This window comes from Aquarana catesbeiana, linkage group LG12 (genome assembly GCF_042186555.1).
Source record: "Aquarana catesbeiana isolate 2022-GZ linkage group LG12, ASM4218655v1, whole genome shotgun sequence".
In the NCBI taxonomy this organism is placed as follows: domain Eukaryota; kingdom Metazoa; phylum Chordata; class Amphibia; order Anura; family Ranidae; genus Aquarana; species Aquarana catesbeiana.
In genome coordinates, this window is record NC_133335.1 from 54,557,059 (window position 1) to 54,582,018 (window position 24,960).

The window sequence follows — 24,960 nt, forward strand, 5'->3', positions numbered from 1 at the left end:
AGTGCTCACTAACACAGATTTAGACAGATTTGTGAACAATATTTGAGAGAAATAGGCCTTTTGTGTACATAGAAAAAGTCGCAGATCTTTGAGTTCAGCTCATGATAAATAGGGGCAAACACAAAAGTGTTGCATTTATAATTTTGCTCAGTGAATTTATAGAAGTGTAAGGTAAGTACATTGTGGGGTAGACTTACCGAATTTGGGGCAGCTGTGCATATTAACCAATCAGATTATAACTTCAGCTTGTTCATTGAGCCTAGGTTCACACCTGTGCGATGCGGGAACCAGCATGATTACAGAGCCGGTTCCCGCATTGCATCTCTCCCACAGGCAGTTCACACTGCCCTCTGCGAACCACTGCGGGTGTCAATACATTGTTAATGACACCCCCAGATCGGTTCACAGATCGCAGTGCGAACTGTGAACTCGCACAGGAGTCGGATCGCATAGGGGAGAACACCCATGCGATCCGATTTCAGTGCAGGGGGAAAAAAGTCCCTGCACCTTTTTTGTGCAAATTCAATGCAGGTTCAACCATGCAACTGTATGGCTGAACTCGCATTGCACAGACATCATATGCTATTGGCCCCGCAGTGCGCGTGCGAATCACATGCGATGTCTGTGTTTCGCACAAATGTGAACCTAGGCTTAGGCCCGTTTCACACTGGTGCGACAATTGCTTCAACTTTGAGAGCACAAGTCATATGACATGTAAAAGTCAATGTTTCCCTATGAGAGCTGTCTTAACTGGTCTGACTTGTGTCAGTCCAACTATAGAAAAGGTTCCTGCACTACTTTGGCCTGACTTGGGTCCGATTTCAGCCCAATGACTTTTGCTCAGAGGCAATGTTAGCAATGCAAAATGAATTAAAAAAAAAAACTGGCATGGGGATCCCCCCTCAATCCATACCAGGCCCCTTTGGGTCTAGACCAGACCCTTATCTGAGCATGAAGCCTGGCAGTTCAGGAAGGGGGGTTCAGCGAGTCCCCCCGAGTCCTGACCTCAACCTGATAGAACACCTTTGGGATGAATTAGAGTGGAGACTGCGAGCCAGGCCTTGCCGTCCAACATCAGTGCCTGACCTCACAAATGCGCTTCTGGAAGAATGGTCAAACATTCCCATAGGCACACTCCTAAACCTTGTGGACAGCCTTCCCAGAAGAGTTGAAGCTGTTATAGATGCAAAGGGTGTGCCAACTCAATATTGAACCCTAAGGACTAAGGCTGGGATGCCATTAAAGTTCATGTGCGTGTAAAAGCAGGCGTCCCAATACTTTTAGCAGTATAGTGTATTTTATATTTTCTTACTTTTAAAAAATAAAACAGTGTTATGCTATGATACAGTCTTTTCCTCTCCCTGAGCTACAATTTGGGACATGGACCCATTGCAACAGATTGAAGATACAGCAATACTTACAATTATGATGGACTTTCCTTGGTATATACAGTACCTACGGGGTCCATACTTTTAGGTGAGTGCATACCCTTGTGGGGGCACAGAAGGTGTATTGCAGCGGATGCACGGAGCACATGTTTGAAGGATTTCCTGTAGTTGTACAGATAACTTGGGGATCATTTAAAACTCTTTTGGATGGACTTATATGCACCTTTAGTTCTGAATGGACTTTATCTATTTTACTGTAATATTGATTACTGATCATACAGCACTTTTGCACAGATAGCACTTTCATGTCACAGTTTCTGAATGGTCATTGATGTACTTTATTTTAACTTCATTTATGGTTTAATCTATGAGTTGAATATATAGCACTTCAGCACAGATAGCACTTTATTGGTTAAAACATAGATTTTGAGTACTTGGAAAGGGAGCGCAGCCTTTTACAGTATTTTCCAAAAAAATAATCAGAACATCCCCTCTTATAACTTCATACTTATAATGTTATTTTTTCTTATATCAGGGAGCAGACGGATAATATACCCTTAATAATAGCACCTTCCAACTCACCATTAAGGTATCCCATTCATGGCGTCCAAGTCAAGCCTCTTAACACAATCCTATTACCAGGTAAGAACAACATGGTACATCTTGGGACTAAGTGCCAGCCAGTGACTAAATGCCTTTCGTATAGTGACAAGTGGTAATACACAGCTTATCATAAAGCATACTTTTTTTTAGCTTCACCAAAGAGTTTGGTGATTAGATAAATGTATGAGACCGCTGAGACTCTATGACAGACATGGACAGCAATGGACAAATGCAGACCGTCATTGTACTCACTAATAGTGAGAAAGAGACTAAATGAGACTCATGTGATGGACAAACAAAGACAGGCTGTAATAGACACAGCAAAGGAAACAGAGCAGCAAGGCACAGGGATATTACTTACAGGGAGGTAGACTGTATTTGGTTAACCATGCAGAGAGATGATGTGGAAACATGGCAAGATGGAAAAAAAGCATCAAAGAGATCTCTATGCCCAGGACTAAAGAATTAAGCAGAAGATCCCAGAAGATGATGGTGATATCGGTGGCGCCTGCAGCTGCTCTCTATGCACGTCCCCACAGTACAACTTGAGGTGCGAGAGGGGGTTAGCCGCAACATGTTTTGAGGGCTCCATCCCCTTTGTCAAGCCTGCCCAACAGGAGGAGAAAGCTGACTTTTAAGCCTGGCTAGAGGGCGGAGGGAGCACTGCAGAGCTGGGCTAAGTGATACTGCAGGCAGACTACAAGTATCAGAGATTAATAATAAAAAGGAAGAAATAAAAAAAACACCTCAGTTGAATGCTAAATTAAAGTGGCTGTAAAGTCCTAAAACGTTTTTAACCCTAAAAAAATAAAAAAATAAAAATAGACCCTATTCATCTAAAGCATGTTATACAGCACAGTGCTTGTACTGTGTAATTTGGCCCTTTGCATCTTCTGAAATACCTGGATGATCCTGCCTGGTTCTGCCCTCCCCCTGTAAACGGACCACAATTTATCATGGCTGCTGAGCCCTAACATTGTGGTCAGTTTACCTGCCTCCATCATTTGCTGTCTCTCCTCTGTCCTTTGTTCCCACTCCCTCCCTGCCTGCACAGCTTCAATTGCTCCCTGGCCCTCCCCTCCTGCTCGTATCATAACTTAGTGTTTGTGCTTCAATCTCCTCTGTTATAATAAATGATGTGCCCCAGTGTGTTTTGTAAAAAAATATGCAGCTAAATACCTTATTTTATAGCGCCGCTCTGCGCTCAGGTGACCGGCCGCCTCGCTCCTCTTCCCCTCTCCTCCTCCAGGCTGATGTCAGCGAGGGATTCTCAGACCGCCCGCTTTGCTGTCAGATCGAGAGAGAAGCGTCCGGTTACATGAGCGCCACTATAAGATAAGGAATTTTGCGGCATATTTTTTACAAAACACATATACTGGGGCAAATCATTTACTATAACAGAGGGGATTGTAGCACGAACACTAAGTGGCTTAACAACCATTTTAAGGTGTTTTACCTTAAGAGGAAATAAACTGTCCTCTAATGTTTGTACGTAAAGGTAAGTCTATAATAAGGCTTACCTATAGGTACTGTAAATATCTCCTAAACTTGCACCGTTTAGGAGATATTTACTGTATACATGCACCAATGACGTAATCAGTGCATGCACTCTAAAGAAGCGGCCGTCTGTGCCGTTTCTTCAGGGCCCGTGCCGTGACTGACATCATCGCAGCTCCGGCCAATCACAGTGCTGAAGCCTGCGAACCCAGAAGTAACTCTGGGAAAGATGGCGGCCGTGTCAGCAGTGTGCGGGTGCCGCTGCAGGGCTTTGTTCTAAGGTAAGTGTTTCATAATGAGCTAGTATGCTATGTATACGCCTTTGTCTTGCAGTTTTTTTTTTTTTTTTGGAGGTTTACAACCTGCTACTGTCAATCAAACTCCCTGGCGAGAGAGCAGGGGTGGGGCCACGCCCCGCTCTCTGTGTCTAGCAGGGGAGGGGCCACGCCCTGCTCTCTGTGTCTATGGACACAGCCTGCATGAGTGTCTCCATAGGAAGCCCTATGGGGGCACTGGATGAAGAGGAGGAGCCAGGAGCACCAGCGAGGGAACTGAGAAGAGGAGGATCGACGGTGCTTTTTTTTTTTTAAGTAAAGGACTTGTCAAAAACTGTTTTTATTTACTTCTTTTTTGATACTTTTTTTGGTGAATGAGTAGGGGTACAATGCAGTGCTGAAACATGGTGGTGGTGGCATCATGTTGTAGGGATGCTTTTCTTCAGTAGGGACAGGGGAGCTGGTTAGAGTTGATGGGAAGATAGATGGAGCCAAATACAGGCCAATCTTAGAGGAAAACCTGTTAGAGTCTGCAAAAGACTTAAGACTGGGGCGGAGGTTCACCTTCCAGCAGGACAACAACCCTAAACATACAGCCAGAGCTACAATGGAACGGTTTAGAGCAAAACATATTAATGTGTTATGCCCCGTACACATGGTCGGACATTGATCGGACATTCCAACAACAAAATCCTAGGATTTTTTCCAACGGATGTTGGCTCAAACTTGTCTTGCATACACATGGTCAAACAAAGTTGTCGGAAAATCCGATCATTCTGAGCGCGGTGACGTAAAACACGTACATCGGGACTATAAACGGGGCAGTAGCCGATAGCTTTCCTCTCTTTATTTATTCTGAGCATGCGTGGCACTTTGTGCATCGGATTTGTGTACACACTATCGGAAATTCCGACAACGGATTTTGTTGTTGGAAAATTATATATATATAGCCTGCTCTCAAACTTTGTGTGTCGGAAAATCCGATGGAAAATGTGTGATGGAGCCTACACACGGTCAGAATTTCCGACAACAAGGTCCTATCACACATTTTCCGTCGGAAAATCCGACCGTGTGTACGGGGCATTAGAATGGCCCAGTCAAGACTTGAAAATTGCTGTTCACAGACGTTCTTCATCCAATCTGACAGAGCATGAACTATTTTGCAAGCAAGAATGGGCAAAAATTTCACTCTCTAGATGTGCAAAGCTGGTAGAGACATCCCCCAAAAGACTTGCAGCTGTAATTGCAGCGAAAGGAGGTTCTACAAAGTATTGACTCAGAGGGCTGAATACAAATGCACCTCATATTTTTCACATATTTATTTGTAAAAACTTTTGAAAACCATTTATCATTTTACTTCACTTCACAGTTATGTGCCACTTTGTGTCGGTCTATCATATAAAATCCAAATAAAATCCATTTACGTTTTTGGTTGTAAGATGACAAAATGTGGAAAATTTCAAGGGGTATGAATACTTTTTCAAGGCACTGTACATATTAAAAAAAGAAAAAAGTTACAGTCATGTGGCTGAAACAAAGATCCTTATCCTTGTGTTAAAGTTTTGTGAGTTGAGTTAACATGTTTAACTTTTATTTTGTTTCTGTTACAGGTTTACAAATTGATGCATCTCTGCCAAAATATACGGTATAGTATACTTATGCATACACTGCTTTTAAGATACATATAATTTATTTGCCCTGCATAGGCAAACACAAGTTCACTTTACAAAAGGTGCTGAATGTGATTGTTTTATTTATTTATTTATTTTTTTATATTAAACTTTATGCCATACACATGATTAGAATATTGCAACAAAATCCCCAATTACTGCATCTATGGCAGGCGTAGGCAACCTTAAATATGTGGAGATCTACCTGAACAACATGGAAGAAGTCAAAGATAGACATGTGTGGTTCGTTTCGTACCGAATTGAAATTGGGACGAATTACAACAGTACTGAATTTAAAGGAATCTGAAATAGCGAAAAACTAAAAATCGGACTCAATTTTAATTCGAATCGTTTTCGAATGCTTTTCGAATTCGGATAGTTTTCCAACTTCCAAAGAGAATGAAACAGAATAGAAAATAAAAGAATAGAATAGAAAAAAAATAGACTTGAAAAGAATTTACAAGAAAATAAAAGAAGAGAATATAATAGCGTAAAACAGAACAATATAGAATAGAAAATAAAAGAAGAGAATAGACTAGAATATAATAGAAACAAATAGAATAGAATAGAATAACAGAAAGAATATAACCATTTCTTCTGAAATTTGAATTTTTAAATAGAATAAAATTTGAATCCAAATACATAAGAAAAGCATAGAATTGAAAAAAAAAGAATAGAAAAGACTATAATAGAATAGAAAAGGATAGAACTGAAAAAAAATAGAATAGAATAGAAAGAATATAACCATTTCCCAAAATTTAAATAGAATCAGTTTGAATTTGAATAGAATAGAAAAGAATAGATTAGAATAGTTTAGAAAAAACAGCAGAATAGAATAGAATAGAAATAATATAACCATCTTCCGAAATTCGAATAGAATAAACTTGAATTTGAATAGTTACGGGTGCCGCCAATTACTGTTTATATCGTTTTTCGAGAGAGTGAATGTCTAGGAGGATATTTTATAAACCTAATTTTAATACACTATTTTCACTATTATTCAGAGTTGCTAAACGCAAATTAGGTAGACGATCATCTAGTATACCCTTCTTCTTATCTTGAGCCTTACTTTATGCTCTACATCCTCGTTTCTTACCAATTTTTTTCAAAATCTTTACATCCTTTTTTTCCAATCTATGTTCTGCCCCCCAAAAAAATCTTCCTTATTGTACTCATCCATAGACATAAACAATGTATGTAATGGGATTCATCTCAATATATCCTTTTTTGTCTGTTAAAATTGTATCTGTCTCCCAGGAGTAATGGCAGAATTATCCCCCTCCATTACTGGTTTCCTCCTGGGATTGAACATTTCCCCAAATTAAGAACATATTTGGATCTCTAATGTGTGGGGTTTCTTGGACATTCCTCCATTGATGGCTCTCCTCTGCTCTCTTTACTTGTCTTTTCAGGGGAAGATAATTGTGAACTCATGTAATTTTTTTCTTGGTGCTTTCGTATTTTTATTCTTATAGTCCAATTCATCCATTTTAACCCATAATTTCTCTGCCATCTTTTTACACTAAGATACCTTTACCAGATCTAAATTAGGCCCCTTTCACACGGGCGCATCTGCTAAGCGGAATCTGCTTGCTCAGTGGGGAATCTTTCTGCTGATTCCTGCTGAGCAGGCGGATGACAGGGCCGGTAGCGGAGCGGACATGGACACAGTCAATTAGATGGAAATGGACCGCCTGTTCATTTCCATCGGATGCCATCCGATACGATTCTCTGGATTGATGGGGAATAGGACCACCATCCGTCTGTTTTTGGCAGACAAGATCAGATGGCTGCGGGTGTCCTTTGACATCCTCCACTCCATAGAAGGGACTAGAGGGTCCGATCAGGTCTGCCTGAAAAACTGACAGGCGTACCTGATCGGACAGCCCGTTGAGAGAGGGGCCTTAAATGTAAGTTCATTTGGTAGAAAGAATTAGTGCTTATTGACCACTAGGTGAAATGTAGAGTTTGTGGCAGTGAAGTCATCTATCTGGATCACATGTGGCTATAAACCTTATACCATCACCTGTAGAAATTTTCGCAACTTCAACTCCTCTCTCCTCTATTCTGCTACTGACCACCTCTATGACAAAATCTCTCCCCTGTCCTGCCCCAACCAAGCCACGTCCATCTACAATAAATCCCTGTCCTCCACCCTGGACAAGCTCGCTCCCCTCACTACACGCAGAATCAGGCCTCGACCCCTACAACCCTGGCAAACAGATGACACTAAAATTCTCAAAAAACATAGTCGCACTCTTGAGCGTCTGTGGCACAAGACTAAGTCTCTCAAAGACTTCAACCAATACAAATCTGCCCTCCAAAAATACTATTCTTTCCTCCACACTGCCAAGCAAACCTATTTTACAGCTCTTATTAACACCTTCTCATCTAGTCCCCGTAAACTCTTCTCTACCTTCAACTCTCTACTTTGTCCTCCACTGCCTCCACCCACTGACTCACTCACTGCCCAGGAGATCGCTAATCACTTCAAAAACAAGATTGATACAATCCGCGATGAAATCTTCGCTCTACAGGTATCTCCCCCAGCTAAGACCCCATGTCAACAGGTACAACTGACACTCCCCCTATACAAATCTGCTACTACAGACGAAGTTGTTAAACTCCTTTCTATCGCCCACCTAACCACCTGTCCCTTAGACCCTATTCCCTCTCATATGCTACGGTCGCCCTCTGACCCCATCCTACACTCTCTAACCCACATCTTCAATCTCTCCCTCACCTCTGGCGCCTTCCCCAATGCTCTAAAACATGCACTGGTCACCCCCATACTTAAAAAGCCGTCCTTGGACCCTACCAATCTTACCAACCAACGCCTTATCTCCTTGCTCCCCTTTTCCTCTAAACTCCTTGAACGCCTGGTTTACAACCAACTGAGTGACCACCTCATTAAAAACAACCTTCTTGAAACCCTTCAATCTGGATTTCGCCCTCAACACTCCACAGAAACGGCTCTTTTAAAACTCACAAATGACCTACTAACTGCAAAAACCAACGGACACTATTCTGTATTCCTACTTCTGGATCTTTCAGCTGCCTTTGACACGGTTGACCACCCCCTCCTCCTCAAAAAACTTTACTCCCTGGGTCTCCGTGACTGTGCTCTTCAGTGGCTCTCATCCTACCTATCCCAACGCACCTTCAGTGTCACTTACAATTCTACTTCCTCCACTCCTCTTCCCTTCTCTGTCGGGGTCCCCCAAGGTTCTGTTCTTGGACCTCTTTTATTTTCAATCTACACCTCTTCCCTGGGTCAGCTGATAGCCTCTCATGGCTTTCAATATCATTTCTACGCTGACGACACACAAATCTATCTCTTCACCCCTCAACTCACCCCATCAGTCTCCTCACGCATCACTAACTTACTAACCGACATATCTGTATGGATGTCACACCACTTCCTCAAACTCAACTTGTCCAAAACCGAGCTTATAATATTTCCTCCCTCACGTTCCTCTTCCCCTGACTTGTCTGTCAAGAGCAATGGCACAACCATCCACCCGTCTCCACATGTCAGGGTACTAGGTGTTATCCTGGATTCTCAACTCGCCTTTTGGCCCCACATCCAATCACTTTCCAAAGCTTGCCGCCTCAACCTCCGCAACATCTCTAAACTACGTCCCTTTCTAACCAACGAAACCACAAAGCTCCTGATTCACTCCCTGGTTATCTCTCGCCTCGACTACTGCAACTTCCTTCTCATTGGCTTACCTTTAAATAGACTATCCCCCCTTCAGTCCATAATGAATGCTGCTGCCAGACTCATCCACCTTACAAACTGCTCAGTGTCTGCTACCCCCCTCTGCCAATTCCTCCATTGGCTGCCACTCGCCCAACGAATTAAATTGAAAACACTAACAATAAGTTACAAAGCCATCCACAACTCTGCCCCCAGCTACATCACTAGCCTAGTCTCAAAATACCAACCTAATCACCTTCTCCGTTCCTTCCAGGACCTCCTGCTCTCTAGCTCCCTCATCACCTCCTCCCATATCCGCCTCCAGGACTTCTCCCGAGCCTCGCCCATCCTCTGGAATTCCCTACCCCAATCTGTCAGACTGTCTCCAAATTTATCCACATTTAGGCAATCCCTGAAAACTTTCCTCGTCAGAGAAGCCTATCCTGCCTCCATCTAACAACTGCACTATTTTCTCCATTAGCCCATCCCCCACAGCTATTACCCTTCTGTATAACTTGACCCTCCCTCCTAGATTGTAAGCTCTAATGAGCAGGGCCCTCTGATTCCTCCTGTATTGAATTGTATTGTACTTGTACTGTCCTCCCTAATGTTGTAAAGCGCTGCGTAAACTGTTGGCGCTATATAAATCCTGTATAATAATAATAATATTCCACTTAGTGGTCAATTAAGAATATTTCCTCAGTGGATCTCACTACCGCTGATACTAGACATCAATTTTACCACTTCGAACTGAGGTTGTGGCAATTTAGAGCCACAAAAATGGTGGAATAAAGTAATTGGATGTTTTACTAAAGCAGATGATTCATGCCTATCCTTTGAACAACCACATTGGGCGCCTTTGCTAATCAAACAACCTAAGGGCCCTTTTTGCAAAAACTCTTTGTTCCACTTCTTTCACCCACCTGAGAACCTCCAAAGAGCCCCCAGGATGAGAATACTGCATTCTCAATAGTTGTAAATCCATTTTGACCATTTTTCCTTTTACTATGGAAGCACTGCATTCTTGTTTTTTCACTATAAGGGCTCTCCTGCCTCCCTCGCTTTTCTTTTTTCAGTGGAAAATTTTAGCTTTACCAGAAACCCCTGGCCAGCTCCTCAAGATCCTTCGTTATGCGATCTACCACCACACCCCAGACCTTATTATGTAATTTTATATATTCTCTCTTCAGTCTTCCCTATTGTATTTATCTTACATATTAAAAGTGAACCTGAAAAATCTTCTACCTGCTTGTAGGAAAGAAAGGTATACCACTCATCTGATTCTGCATCTCGTAAACCATGATTTGGAGGCACATGTCAATGTAATTACCCTGTTTCCCCGAAAATAAGACCTAGCGTGATTGTCAGCGATGGCTGCAATATAAGCCCTACCCCCAAATAAGCCCTACCCTGTTTCCCCGAAAATAAGCTCTACCCTGAAAATAAGACCTACAAGGACTTTAACTAGGGCTTATTTGGGGGGTAGGGCTTATATTGCAGCCATCACCAACAATCACGCTAGGTCTTATTTTCGGGGAAACAAGGTATCTAAGGAGTATGCCTTCTTCCAATGTGTTTCTATCCCACAATTTTATCAATTGTTTTTATAAACTATAGCCTAAATGTCTATACATCCCATACAAATCATCAGATTTGATTGCCTTTTTATGGAAAATACTTCTTATGCCAATTACCCCCAAAAATCACAAATATCCAGAATTTAAACTCAGAAAATTTCTCAAAAATTGACGATTACTCATCTTAGCCCTGGAGTGAGATGCTTCTGGGAGTCATGTTTGATGTCACTGTGCTTCACCACTGCCTCCTGGGATAGCTGGGTGCTGTTGAAACCCTTTGAGAATGCAATCTTCCAATGGGCTCCCAGCTCTGCAGGAAGGCACAGTGACATCATCCAGAAAGGTCAGCACTGATATTAAATTATTGCCACTTTTGAAAATCACTTTTGCTTGTCTAGCAAGTTACAGGAAATGTTATAATGTCCTAAAGTAGCATTTATGTAACCATTTAGTAAATATTATTCAGTTTATGCTTACTCTTTAAATGTTAGAATTCAGCATTCTGTTCTTGTAGGTGGCACTTGAGGCATCTCTTGGAACCTTTGACATTCAAGTTAGTACATCTGCAACTCAATCATCTGTGATTCAGATAAATGGCAGAGGAGAAAAACGTCTGGAAATGATTACCAGTGATATCATTGCGCTAAATCGCATTCTGGGGGAAACAACTTACACAAGTACTGTATACAGCATCGACAGTCTGGATATTGGTATGAAAAGTCCAAAAAACTGAAAAGCAAATGCATTTACAAGATTGGATACATTAACCATTTAAAGACCAGGCCTTTTTGTTGTTTACAAGTAAAAATCTGTATTTGTTGCTAGAAAATTACTTAGAACCCCCATACATTATATATTTTTTTAGCAGAGACCCTAGAGAATAAAATGGCAGTTGTTGCAATATTTTATGCCACACTGTATTTGCGCAGCAGTTTTTTACACACAATTTTTTGGGAAAATGAAATAAAAAGAAAAACGAAACACAATAGTTACCCCAATTTTTTTATATAATGTGAAAGATGATGTTACGCCGAGTAAGATACCTAATATGTCACGCTTTAAAATTGCGCATGCTTGTGGAATGGCAGTAGACAATGGTACTTAAAACACGTTTGTGCGACTTATGCGTTTGCTTTTGAGCGTGAGCACAGAGGGATGGGGCACTTTCATGTTTTTTTCTTATTTATTTTATTTTTTATTTTTACACTGTCCCTCTATTTGTTTGATCACTTTTATTCCTATTACAAGGAATGTAAACATCCTTTGTAATAGAAATTAACATGACAGGTCCTCTTTATTGAGAGATCTGGGGTCAAAAAGACCTCAGATCTCTCATTGACCCTTAAAAGCAAAAAAAAAATTTTTGGACACTTTGAAAAAATAAAAAATTATGTCTTTAAGCCCGAGAACCAGAAGTGGCATCAGAGGTTGCTCCGGTCCTCCAAGGGCATAGAGCTGAGTGGGGGCCATCTTGCCCTCACTCGACTTCCTGCCTAGCCATCGGCTGCATCGGTTCATTTGAATGGGCTGCCATGCCCGTGCAAACACGACCAGCACAAAATGCAGAAGTCTGGGAAGTTAGGGAACATGAAGGGTGGAAAAAAGGTCCTTAGGCTGCTTTCACACTGATGCATTTTTGCTGTGTTTTTAGCATGGTAAGAATGCATCAAAAATGCATCAGTGTAAAATCAGCCTACATTTGGCTCTTTTCTTTACACCCACATTTATCACCCCCCCCCCTTCATCCCAATGAGTGTAATACAGTTGCAGTCACTAATTTATTTATTTATTTTTTGGATTTGTATTATAGCAGAAAGTAAAAAATATTTTTTTTTTTTTTTTTTTTGCAAAATTGTCTTTTTTGTTTATAGCGCAAAAAAAAAAAATGCAGAGGTGATCAAATACCACTAAAAGAAAGCTCTATTTTTTTTTAAAAGCACATCAATTTTATTTCTGTACAGTGTCGCACTCCTGCGCAATTGTCAGTTAAAGTGACATAGTGCCATATCGCAAAAAAATGGCCTGGTCAGGAAGTGGGTAAAACCTTGTAATATTGTGCTCTGCTTTCTTTCACGTAGTAATGGATACAAGTCAGCTAATGTCACAGTATTTAATGTCAACAGTTGGGTGCTGACAGCTACATTGTCTTTGATATAAGATCTGTACAAGCCAATGTCAGCGTGGAGCCCCCAGAGCAGACCACCAAACCCTCTCTGGCAGATGTCCACTATATATACTCCATCTACACATTCTATGGCAGTGAGGAATCCTGCTTTCCTGCACTGCTATAACTACCTTCTCTATACACAGACATGATCAGAGAAGAAAATGGAGAGAACAGGGATGGAGCCCCAGGGAAGGATCTCCTGTAGGAGAGGATCCCTAGGATGATCAGGAGATGATAGATCTGCCTGTCTGCAGGGCCGCTGCTAAGGCAGTACAGCCAGCCCTACTGTACAGGGGCCCAGGCCCCATCAGTTGAAAAGGGGGACCCGGTCACCTGCTGAACAGGAGGGCTGGCTGTACTGTCTTATTGCAGACACCAAACCCTCTCTGCTTTCCCCTGCAGTGCTGCCAGGTTCTCCTCCTCTTTCTCCCTCCAGCTGCACTGCAGGGGGATTAGTTCTAGCATATACACCCCTTCCATCTGCTGTTCGGACCCCCTGTGTGCCCCTTTCCCCTGCAGTGCTGCCGGCTTCCCTCCTCTCCCGCCAGCAGCTTCTGTGTGTACACAGGGGGATATTTCAGAATAGAGAGCAGGGAATGGGGCCAGTAAAAGTGTTGTTTACTGGCCCCTTCCTTTCCTGAATGAACAAAGTGAGAGATAGGTACCAATCAGTCATGTGTTTATTCATCACTTATGCATAGTAAATTGTGTGCACAATGCTTCAGTTTGTGAAAGAGCAGGAAGCTTCAGAGCACTTCCTATTCATTCATCTATGTAACTTGGGCTACAGAGAAAGGAACTGATAAATCTTCAGTATGTCCTCAGCCCTGTCAGGTAGGTTGTATGGGACCCCGTGATTTCTAACAGCAGCCTTGCCTGTCAGTGTCCTGATCCAGCACAGATCAGTGTGCAGTAATGGAAGCTTTTCTTCCCCTTGTGCTGTCATCTGTCATTCCCTGTCCTCCCAGCAGAATGTCACCATACCATCCAGTATGATCAGATCCCCCCATCCTCCCTGCCAGGAACAGATCAGATGTCATCAGGCCCATCTTACAGCTCTGGCACTCCACGGGCAGAGGAGAAGCTCTGACCTCCACTCTCTCCCTCCATGCTATCTTCGCTCTGGAGAATACATGTAGACGGGTGAGAGGAGAGGAAGAGGAGGAGGAGGACAGCCCGCACAACTAGCATAGCATTACCGACTGCCTGGCTGCTCCTCCCCCTACCTGACACTTATTTAACACTAGCAGCCCCATCCAGATGTACTGTCCCGGGAATGCACTAAGCTTATCAACCCTTCACCTCCTGGGGGCTCTGCACTCCCCCCTCCTCCTCCCCAAATCCAGTACTCAATACAGTGAGGATGGAGGAAGGTCTCTCCTCTGAGCTGATCTCTGTGTACATACACATACATACCCTGCTCGCTCCAGCCAAGTGATCAGTCATCCCCGGGCCCAGTTTGCACTGCCACTGACTGGATTGTAGGGAGAAGCGGGGAAGTGTGTGCGGAGTGGAGGGGCGGCTGTCAGTGCACTGTTGCTTAGCTTACTTACGGGTCCAGCTAAGAATTAGAGAAGAGCCGCTAAGGCATGGATCTGCTTCTATTCCATCCATTCAGTGAGTGGCGGGAAACCGGAAGTGACGCCGCAGTTCTGCGCAAAGCACCGCCTACCTTCCTCCGAACCCGCCAATCACAAACCAGCAACAGGAGGAATCATTGCAGAGTGGGAGTGTTCCGGGGGCATGGCTTGCGCCCCAAGGACACCCTACAGCCAGCCCAGTGAAGCTTCCCAGCCGCATTCACCTGATTGCAACCATGTCAAGCTTCCCATAGACAGCTGTGTGTCCAGCGTCCGTACACATTTAAAGGACAACATTTTTTTTCATGACTAGCTTTGGGGGTGGGGGAAGTGCACCCCCTATTGACGGGCTGCCACTGAGTCACCCTTGCTCTTTGTCCTAGTAATTATTGTCACCAAGACAGAAAGTGATAGAGAGTCCCAAGCTGTCACAAGAGGTGAAAATACATTTTCCACCTGTTCCGGTGACAAGTTTCTAAGAGGGACAATTCCACCCACTGGTTTGAGATTTTCTTCCACTTCTTGTTCACTTCTCCCACTTCCACTTCACTAAGCTGCAGAGCCACATCATGGCACCCCAGTATTATCTACAGCCCTAACTCTAAATTTGTAGAGCCTCCACAGTGGAATCACATGCATTATAATGGATAGGCAGAGGGCAGGTGAGCTGGGAGGGAGCCCACCCCTCCAGCCCACCCCTCCAGCCCACCCCTCTTTAAAAGGTACAGGGGAAACACTGGACATCCAGCATAACGCACAATGGCAACAAAGGTGTCCAGTGTGTCCCCTCACAAAATAAGCAACAGTACAAACAAATGGCCACTGCCTCCACCTATAACTGGCCATTGCAGAAAGGAGCACTGGAAGGGCGACACATGCCAAACAAAACCAAAGAAATTCCCAGCTCAACTTACCGATCAGTAGGGTTGCCACCTCATCCCTTTAACCCAGGGCACAGATTAATTACACAGGTTCTGTGGCTGATTAAGGTGGTAATTAAACTCCCTTGGTGCCTTATCTGCATTAAATAAGCCTCAGAACTTGTGTAATTCATATGTGTCCTGGATTAACCACTTTAGCACCGGAAGATTTGGCTGCTCAATGACCAGGCCATTTTTTGTGATACGGCACTGCGTTGCTTTAACTGACAATTGCGCGGTCGTGCGATGTTGTACCCAAACAAAATTGACGTCCTTTTTTTCCCACAAATAGAGCTTTCTTTTGGTGCTATTTGATCACCTCTGCGGTTTTTATTTTTTGCGCTATAAAAAGAAAAGGATGACAATTTTGAAAAAAACACATATTTTGAAAAATATTTTGTACTTTTTGTACTTTTTGCTATAATAAATATCCCCAATTTTTTTTTAAAAGGCTATTTTTTTCCTCAGTTTAGGCCGATAAGCGTATATTGATTGGTTTGCGCAAAAGTTATAGCATCTACAAAATAGGGGAAAGATTTATGGCATTTTTATTATTTTTTTTGTACTAGTAATGGCAGTGATCAGTGATTTTTATCGTGACTGCGACATTATGGTGGACACATCGGACACTTTTGACACATTTTTGGGACCATTGGCATTTATACAGCGATCAGTGCTATAAAAATGCACCGATTACTGTGTAAACGTCACTGGCAGGGAAGGGGTTAACACTAGGGGGGGATCAAGGGGTTAACTATGTTCCCTAGGGAGTGATTCTAACTGTGGGGGGATGGGACTGCCTGGGGGAGGAGACCGATCGCTGTTCATACTTAGTATGAACAACAGATCGCTCTCTTCACCCCTGACAGCATGGAGATATGTCTGTTTACATTGACAGATCTCCGTTCTGTCTCCGTGTGGAGCAATCGTGGGTGCCCGGCGGTGATCGAGACCCTATTTGACCCTAGTGGTCAAAAGGCGAACCGACGTCGGTTCGCCCAGGGGAGCCAACCTGCCGCAGTACAACTGCGGCGGCCAGTCTGGAAGAGGTTAAAGGGATGATGTGGAAACCCTACCGAACTAACAGTATGCATTAAAACAGGGGTTTTCACACATTTGCTTAAACATGGTTAAGCTGCTGAACACTGAGATCATTTCAATTTATGATTCTGCACATCATATGTTTATTGTTCACTAATCTTTTTGTATTGTTGCTTTTGAATGTCATGCTGTCTGTATTAACCATTCTTGGTTTTATCTTCATTGCAGTAAAATTTTCTATGAACCAGTACTTGGCTCATATCCCAGTTTCAATTCGACAGCCACCAATAGCCCGCTTACATGACCCAGGACGGGGTAAGTATAGGCAAAATTATGTTATTTCCATTGCTGTATTTTACTAAATGGATTGCACTGCGGCCCAATAGCTTCTTTCATGCTTCGAGAGCAGATTCTTCTACAATCAGAAACTGATTAAGGCCACTGGGCTCCATTAATAAAAGAAGCTAAAATAGGGCCAGGCCTGGGAATAACTATTTGATTATTGTTCTCTCTTTGCGCTCACGCCTGACCATTATCATTCAGTTACATCCACATTGTGTTATCCTTGTGCTTATTCATTGCAGTGCAAAAGCAAGTGGGGATCAGCAAAGTGTTGCAACTCATAGAAACTCTTCACAAATAATCTAAACGCAGGATGCAGAAATTTAGAATTCAATAGAAAGGGTGTCATGTTCTTGTCTTTTTCACAGGTCAGATGGTACCAAAGGTGTATGAGAACAAAAAAGGCTGGACAAAGTCATTCCTTGGATTAGGGTTGCCACCTGTCTGTGATTCACCCAGGCAGTCTGGGTTTTGAATAATGTGTCCGGGTTTCAGTCCGCCTGAAACCCAAAAACATGAAACAAAACCCAGACAGACTGGGCTGTGGCTCCCCAAGCAACCAAGACAGTCAACCACAAATCTGTTGCCGTCCAGGAGCTGCGGACAGCTGTCTGGGGGCTGTCTGGGGGCAGGGTGATGATGTCAGCAAGAGCAATTTGGCCACACCCACTGCATTACTACTCTCCGTGGGGGGCACTCAAAGGTGTCCCAGGCCACTAGAGTGGTCGGGTTTGACTTGAAGAAACAATGGCAACCCTACCTTGGATACCAATGCCCAGATATCATGAGAACCCCAGAGTTCTCCAATCCAGGTACAAGTAGTGGCCGATAACAACAAACACACACTAATATGCAAGCCGCCGCTGCCACCAACAACGTAAAGGCTTGTGAGGAACATTGCTCTTCCAAACCTAACATACTATGCTCTACAGAAAACTTCCATTCAGGCTGGACCACACATCGACATCAACCACACATACTGCTTTCACTATCAGATACAGATTAGCTAAACCATGTATTCTGACTCCGATTGTCTTGAAGCGACTATCCCTTGTGAGACTTCTATGCCTGGCCTGTATAAGATATAATCACTGGGGACAGTCCTCATCAGATAGCTTGAACTCACCAAATACCATCCACAAAGGTGCTTTTATTCTGAACATTAGGTTACAGCAGATAACAGGATACAAACAGATGAATAAATACAAAAAGAGCAGCGCTGTGACAAAAAAGGTGTATATGATATAACCAAATCAGATAAGTTGAATATTAGACCCAAATTTGAGATAGGCTCCAAAGTTCATATAAAAGTACATAATAAACAAAGGTAAAAAAGTCCTATCCAAAATCGATCATAAATAGTGAATAAAGTGGGAAGCGTAGATAGGTGGAAATACAAATAAATCAATATGTCCTTCACCGCACCACTGTGGTATTGATAAGAATGCGCGCTTACCAAACGGCAAGCTTAAAGAAGCTTGCGACCTTAACCCGGTCGGGGCCTTTCAGGGTGGAACCATCAAAGGAAAAGCACACCACCTTCGCTTGGATTAAGCACGCTGTTCACCAATTATCACTGTATTGTGGAGATTTGACCCCTGGCTAGGGATAAACCTGTTTCCATGTGTTCATCTCCTAAGGAGACCTATCTCCTTGGTCTTAGGAGATGAACACATGGAAACAGGTTTATCCCTAGCCAGGGGTCACATCTCCACAATACAGTGATAATTGGTGAACAGCGTGCTTAATCCAAGCGAAGGTGGTGTGCTTTTCCTTTGATGGTTCCACCCTGAAAGGCCCCGACCGGGTTAAGGTCGCAAGCTTCTTTAAGCTTGCCGTTTGGTAAGCGCGCATTCTTATCAATACCACAGTGGTGCGGTGAAGGACATATTGATTTATTTGTATTTCCACCTATCTACGCTTCCCACTTTATCCACTATTTATGATCGATTTTGGATAGGACTTTTTTACCTTTGTTTATTATGTACTTTTATATGAACTTTGGAGCCTATCTCAAATTTGGGTCTAATATTCAACTTATCTGATTTGGTTATATCATATACACCTTTTTTGTCACAGCGCTGCTCTTTTTGTATTTATTATGTAATGTGTGTATCCCACTTTCAGCGGCTGCTCTTGTGTTTGGTTTTGATCAGTGAACTGTCACTTTTTGTTTTTTCAATTTTGTTTCTCTCAGTATGTTTTTTACGCACTAGTTTCCGTTTACAGCGCGGTGATTTGTCTTTTCTTATTACAAACAGATGAATAGGTTGTAGTATTTATGCGGTCAAAAGATGATATTGTCTGTAGCTTACAATGCAGAATATATGTACCCTGCTACATGTGGCTAGTTAGCTGCATCCATGACACAGTAAGCACACAGGAAAAAGGGTGGAGCATTACATACAAAGGAAGTGTGTCATAACATCAGGGAAAAAGAACATAAAAAAGTGCATTACCACAAAAGGTCACTAGATGGAAGCATGTGAATTAAATATAAAATGTCCATAGCAAATGGTTAAGGAATAATCTATATAAATTCTATGCCCCGTTGGGGCAGCACACCATGTATGCAGTTATTACACACAACCTCATTATCTTATCATCTCCAGTCACCACTAGAGGGAGACACTTACAAAATTTAGCTGAATGGACAGCAGTGATGACATACATCCCAACTTTTTGAAATGGGAACGAGGGACACCTATTAGCAAAAGTATGTAGGCATAGGACACGCCCCTGTAAGGGAGAATTATACAAAAATTATTAGATAAACCCACAAAGTACTTTTTTTTTTTACCACTACCATTCCATTATACTGGCTTTTGAAATATACAAATGCAGCAATTTAGAAATTGGATGAAAGGTTTAGCACTGGGAAATACTTTTTGAAAGATAAAAAGTGAATCTTATATACAAATATATAGATTAGACCAAAATGAGGTTCAAATGAGGTGGAAAGAGGGACAGAGGGACTTGAGGAGGCTAGTTACAGAACGTGGCCTCTGGCTCAGAGCAAAGATTTATGGGAGAGGGGTCCTATGGTGGAGGAGTGGAGGCGGGGTTAAACCCACACGTATGCTGCCATGGAGTCCATCAGGAAAGGAAAATTACGGTATTTGATAGGAAATTTTCAGTTTTTTGCTTTCTGCTATAAAACATATCCAATAAAACAAATGAAAAAAATTGAATTTCTTAATGAATTTAGGTCAATATGTATGTAAAATCCCAATAAGCATATATTGATTGGTTTGTTATAACGTCTATGGCATGTTTCTCAACTCCAGTCCCCAAGGCGCCCCAACAGGTCATGTTTTCAGGCCTTCCATTATTTTGCACAGGTGATTTGATCAGTTTCACTGTCTTAGTAATTACCACAGCCGTTTCATCTGAGGGAAATCCTGAATTGCTGCATTGATTGAGGACCACAAGGACACCCTACAGATTACATTGGGAACCCCATGCTGCAAAGCTGCCCAAGATGTAGACACACTCCTGGTCGAGTGAGCGGTCACTACCTTCAAAGGAGCCAAGCCCTCAGCTCTGTGAGACTGTCAGATGGCCTGGACAACCCATGCCACATTCGTCCTAGATGAGGCACGTTTCCCTTTGTTCTTTCCGACAAAAATAATGAACAGGCATTCTAAAAAACCTGAAGGAAGCTGTAGCTTGTAGATATAACTTCACAATATCTGAGATATTCCTAGAACCAAAGTAAAGGCTAGACATGTGTAGAATGAAAACATTTGTTTAGTTTTGTTTCGTTTCGATTCGTTATTTACATAAATTTGTTTAGATAAATTCGTTCCATTTTTTTCATTCGTTTTCAGAATTCGTTTTGTTTATTCATTTTCAAATTGATTCGAAAAGTTTTTGAATCAAATTCGAATAATTTTCAAATTCGAATAAATTTCCGATTTCCAAAAAAAAAAATAAGATAGAATAGAAAATAAAATAAAGAAATAGAATAGAAAACAATTTAATAGAATAGAAAAGAATATAACAGAAAATAAAAGAATATAATATAATATAGTAAAACAGAAAAAAATAGGATAGAAATTAAAGAACAGAATAGAATGGAATAGAATAGATAGGAATAGAATAGAATAAAAAAATAACAGAATAAAATAGAAAGATTATAACCATCTTCTGAAATTCGAATAGAATAGAAAAAAATAGAATAAAAAAAACAATAGAATAGATTAGAATATATTTATTCTATTCTATTCTATTGTGTTATTTTCTATTCTATTCTTTTCTAGTCTATTCAAATTCAAATTGATTCTATTTGACTTTTGGAAAATTATTATATTCTTTCTATTTTCCAAAAGTCAAATAGAATCAATTTGAATTTGAATAGAATAGAAAATAATAGATTAGAATAGAAAATAGAATAGAATATAATGAATATAACCATCTTCCTATTCTAGTCTATTCTATTCAAATTCAAATTAATTCTATTTGAATTTTGGGAAATGGTTATATTCTTCCTATTCTAATCTATTCAATTGTTTTTTTAATGATATCTTTTTATTTATTTGTTTATTCTATTCTCTTTTATTTTATTTTCTATTCTTTTCTATTCTATTCTATTATTTTCTATTCAAATTTATTCTATTCGAAATTCGAATTTCGGAAGATGGTTATATTCTTTCTATTCTATTCTGTTTTTTTCTATACTATTCTGTAATTTTCTATCCTATTCTAATCTATTCTTTTCTATTCTCATCAAATTCGAATTGATTGTATTTGAATTTTGGGAAATATATTCCCAAAAATATATTATATATATAATATATTCTTTCTATTCTAAACTATTCTATTGATTTTTTTAATTCTATTCTTTTCCATTCTATTATAGTCTATTCTATTCTTTTTTTTCTATTCAATTCTTTTCTATTCTATTCTTTTCTTATATATTCAAATTCAAATTTATTCTATTTGAAATCCGAATATCAGAAGATGGTTATATTCTATGTTTTTCTATTCTAGTTGTTTCTATTATATTCTAGTCTATTCTGTTCTTTTATTTTCTATTCTATTTTGTTCTGTTTTACTCTATTATAGTCTATTCTTTTAGTTTCTGTAATATTCTTTTCTAGTCTATGATTTTTTTTTCTATTCTATTCCTTTATTTTCTATTCTATTTTATTCTCTTTGGAAATTGGAAAACTATTCGAATTCAAAAACTATTCAAAAACTATTCAAATTTGAATATTGTCCAAAATGTATTTTCGTATTTTTTTGATTCGTTTAAATTCGGTATTTTTTAAATTCGGAACGAAACAAACCACACATGTCTAGGAGTTAGGGATGAGCCGAACACCCCTCGGTTCGGTTCGCACCAGAACCTGCGAACGGACCGAAAGTTCGCGTGAACTTTAGAACCCCATTAAAGTCTATGGGACTCGAACGCTCAAAATCAAAAGTGCTAATTTTAAAGGCTAATGTGCATGGTATTGTCCTAAAAAGGGTTTGGGGACCCTGGGGACATGTATCAATGCAAAAAAAAGTTTTAAAAACGGACATTTTTTCGGGAGCAGTGATTTTAATGATGCTTAAAGTGAAAAAAAAAGAAATATCGTACCTAGGGGGTGTCTATAGCATGCCTATAAAGTGGCGCGTGCTTCCCCTGCTTAGAACAGTCCCTGCACAAAATGACATTTTTAAAGGAATAAAAGTCATTTAAAACTGCTTGCAGCTTTAATGTAATGTCGGGTCCCAGCAATATGGATGAAAATCAGTGAGACAAACGGCATGGGTAGCCCCCCCCCCCCAGTCCGTTACCAGGCCCTTTGGGTCTTATATGGATATTAAGGGGAACCTCGCACCCAAATTAAAAAAAGGAAAGGCGTGGGGGCCCCCCCAGGCCCTAAATACTCTGAACAGCAGTATACAGGCGGTGCAAACAAGACAGGGACTGTAGGTTTATTGTTCAGTAGAATCTGTTTGTAATTTTGAACTGGTACATTTTTAAAGTGTAGCTCCAGCCAAAAAAATCTATTTTTAAGCTTTTTGGAAAACATAGGGAAGGGTCATCACCCCTGTAACATTTGTTTTGCTGTCTGTGCACCTCTTCAGAAGATTTCACCTCACTTTCTGTCCCAATGACAAATGTTTTTTGAAAATTTGGGGTTTTTAGTGAAACAAGGATTGGTAATAAAGCATCAGTGGAGAGGAGACACGTTTTTCCCATATTAAATCTTACAGGAGAGAGTTTCCCTTCCTAGGGGTAGATTTCATCTCACTTCCTGTTGTCTCCTTCTGTTTGCAAGTAGGAGTCGTTTGTAAGTTGAATGTTTGAAAGTAGGGGCCTGCCCTATATACTCTGCAGAAATTGGGGCCTTAGGTGTTGCCACAACACTGTAAGCCCTCACAGTTACTCTTGGTGGGCGCAGGAACGGGCCCTGCTGTGAAATATTAGATCAAGAATTGTAATTACATGCCATTGTTGAACAGGAGCAGAAAAATTGGGCCTTTGGTGGTGGTGGTGCTGGTGCCACAACACTGTAAGTCCTCACAGTTACTCTTGGTGGGCGCTGGAACGGGCCCTGCTGTGAAATATTATATTCAAGAATTGTAATTACATGCACCTCTTGAACAGGGACAGAAAATTGGGCCTTTGGTGGTGGTGCTGGTGCCACAATACTGTAAGCCCTCACAGTTACTCTTGGTGGGCGCAGGAATGGGCCCTGCTGTGAAATATTAGATCAAGAATTGTAATTACATGCCCCTGTTGAACAGGGGCAGAAAAATTGGGCCTTAGGCACTGGTGCCACAACACTGCAACCCCTATCAGATACTATAGTTGGAGCGCAGGAATGAGCCCTGCTGCAAAGTATTGCATCAAAAAATTGTAATTACACGCCCCTGTTAAACAGGGGCAGAAAAATTGGGCCTTTGCACTGGTGCTGGTGCCACAACACTGCAACCCCTCACAGATACTATAGTTGGAGCGCAGGAATGAGCCCTGCTGCAAAGTATTGCATCAAAAATTGTAATTACACGCCCCTGTTAAACAGGGGCAGAAAAATTGGGCCTAAACCACTGCTGGCGGTGCCCAGAACCAAAAATTATCTTACAAGCTATCAGCATGAAAATTGAGGAGGAAGAGGATTGTCACTCAGCATAACAGGATAGTTACTCAGCATCAGCATAGGCAGTCTTGAAGGGATCTCACATTAAAAAAAAAAATCAATCGGTTACATCAGCATCAGGTGCTTGGTAGCTGGTGATCCAAGACTGATTCATTTTTAAGAAGGTCAGCCAATTGACCGATTTGGTGGACAGGCGCACCCTGTGATCGGTTACAAAGCCTCCAGCAGCACTGAATGTGCATTCCGAAAGAACGCTGGATGCAGGACAGGCCAGTAGATCAATTTCATGCTGTGCAAGCTCTGGCCAGTGATCCATCCTCAAGACCTAGTAACCCAGAGGATTTTCGGTGGAAAAGGTGTCCAAGTCTGATCTTGCCTCAAGGGAATCCTGTACCATGTGAATCAGACGCTGGCGATGGTTGCTGGAACCCATCAGACCTTGGGGCTGCGGACTAAAAAATTGTCTGAACGCTTTGGTCAGACGGCCGCCTTCTCCACCGCTCCTTCTGTGACTGACCAAAGCCTCACCAACATGTTGTCCAGGAGGACCAGGAAATTGTAACCTCCCAGGCTCTGGAAACGCGTTGTACAAACCTTTCTGCAAGGCCTCCCGAAGATGTTTCATCCTCTGCTCCCTCTGCGACGGCAAGATAAGGTGCGAAACCTTACCCTTGTAATGTGGATCAAGGAGGGTTACCAGCCAGTAATCATCCCTCCCCTTGATACCACGAATACGAGGATCCTTATACAAGCTTTGCAGGATCAGGGAGGCCATGCAGTGTAGGTTTGCTGAGGCATTCGGTCCAGAGTCCTCTGGGTCACTAAGGACGACATGATCCGCAGCCACCTCCTCCCAGTCACATACAAGTCCATGGGTTTCTTCGGACTGTAAATGATCCCTTGAAGACTGCTGCTGATGTTGAGTGCTAGGCTCCACCTCCATGCTGGGGCAAAACAAAAAGAAGGGGACCAATGACACATCCAATTTAGCACAGATCAAAACGGGATAGAAAAATCGGCTTGTATACTGCCCACCTGTTTAAAAGATCTGTTTACACCCGTCAACCTTGATTCAATACCACAATAGGCTCAGACATCAAGGG

General features: G+C 41.7%; 1 protein-coding gene across 1 annotated transcript in view; it reads left to right on the forward strand.

Annotated features, from left to right (window-relative positions):
- Positions 1–24,960, forward strand: part of LOC141114242 (beta-1,4 N-acetylgalactosaminyltransferase 2-like) — a 242,612-nt gene that overhangs the window by 132,135 nt on the left and 85,517 nt on the right. The window contains exons 3-6 of the mRNA XM_073607819.1: positions 1,924–2,030; positions 5,374–5,408; positions 11,225–11,420; positions 16,647–16,733. Coding sequence (XP_073463920.1) covers positions 1,924–2,030; positions 5,374–5,408; positions 11,225–11,420; positions 16,647–16,733 — 425 coding nt within the window. The remainder of the gene's footprint in view (positions 1–1,923; positions 2,031–5,373; positions 5,409–11,224; positions 11,421–16,646; positions 16,734–24,960) is intronic.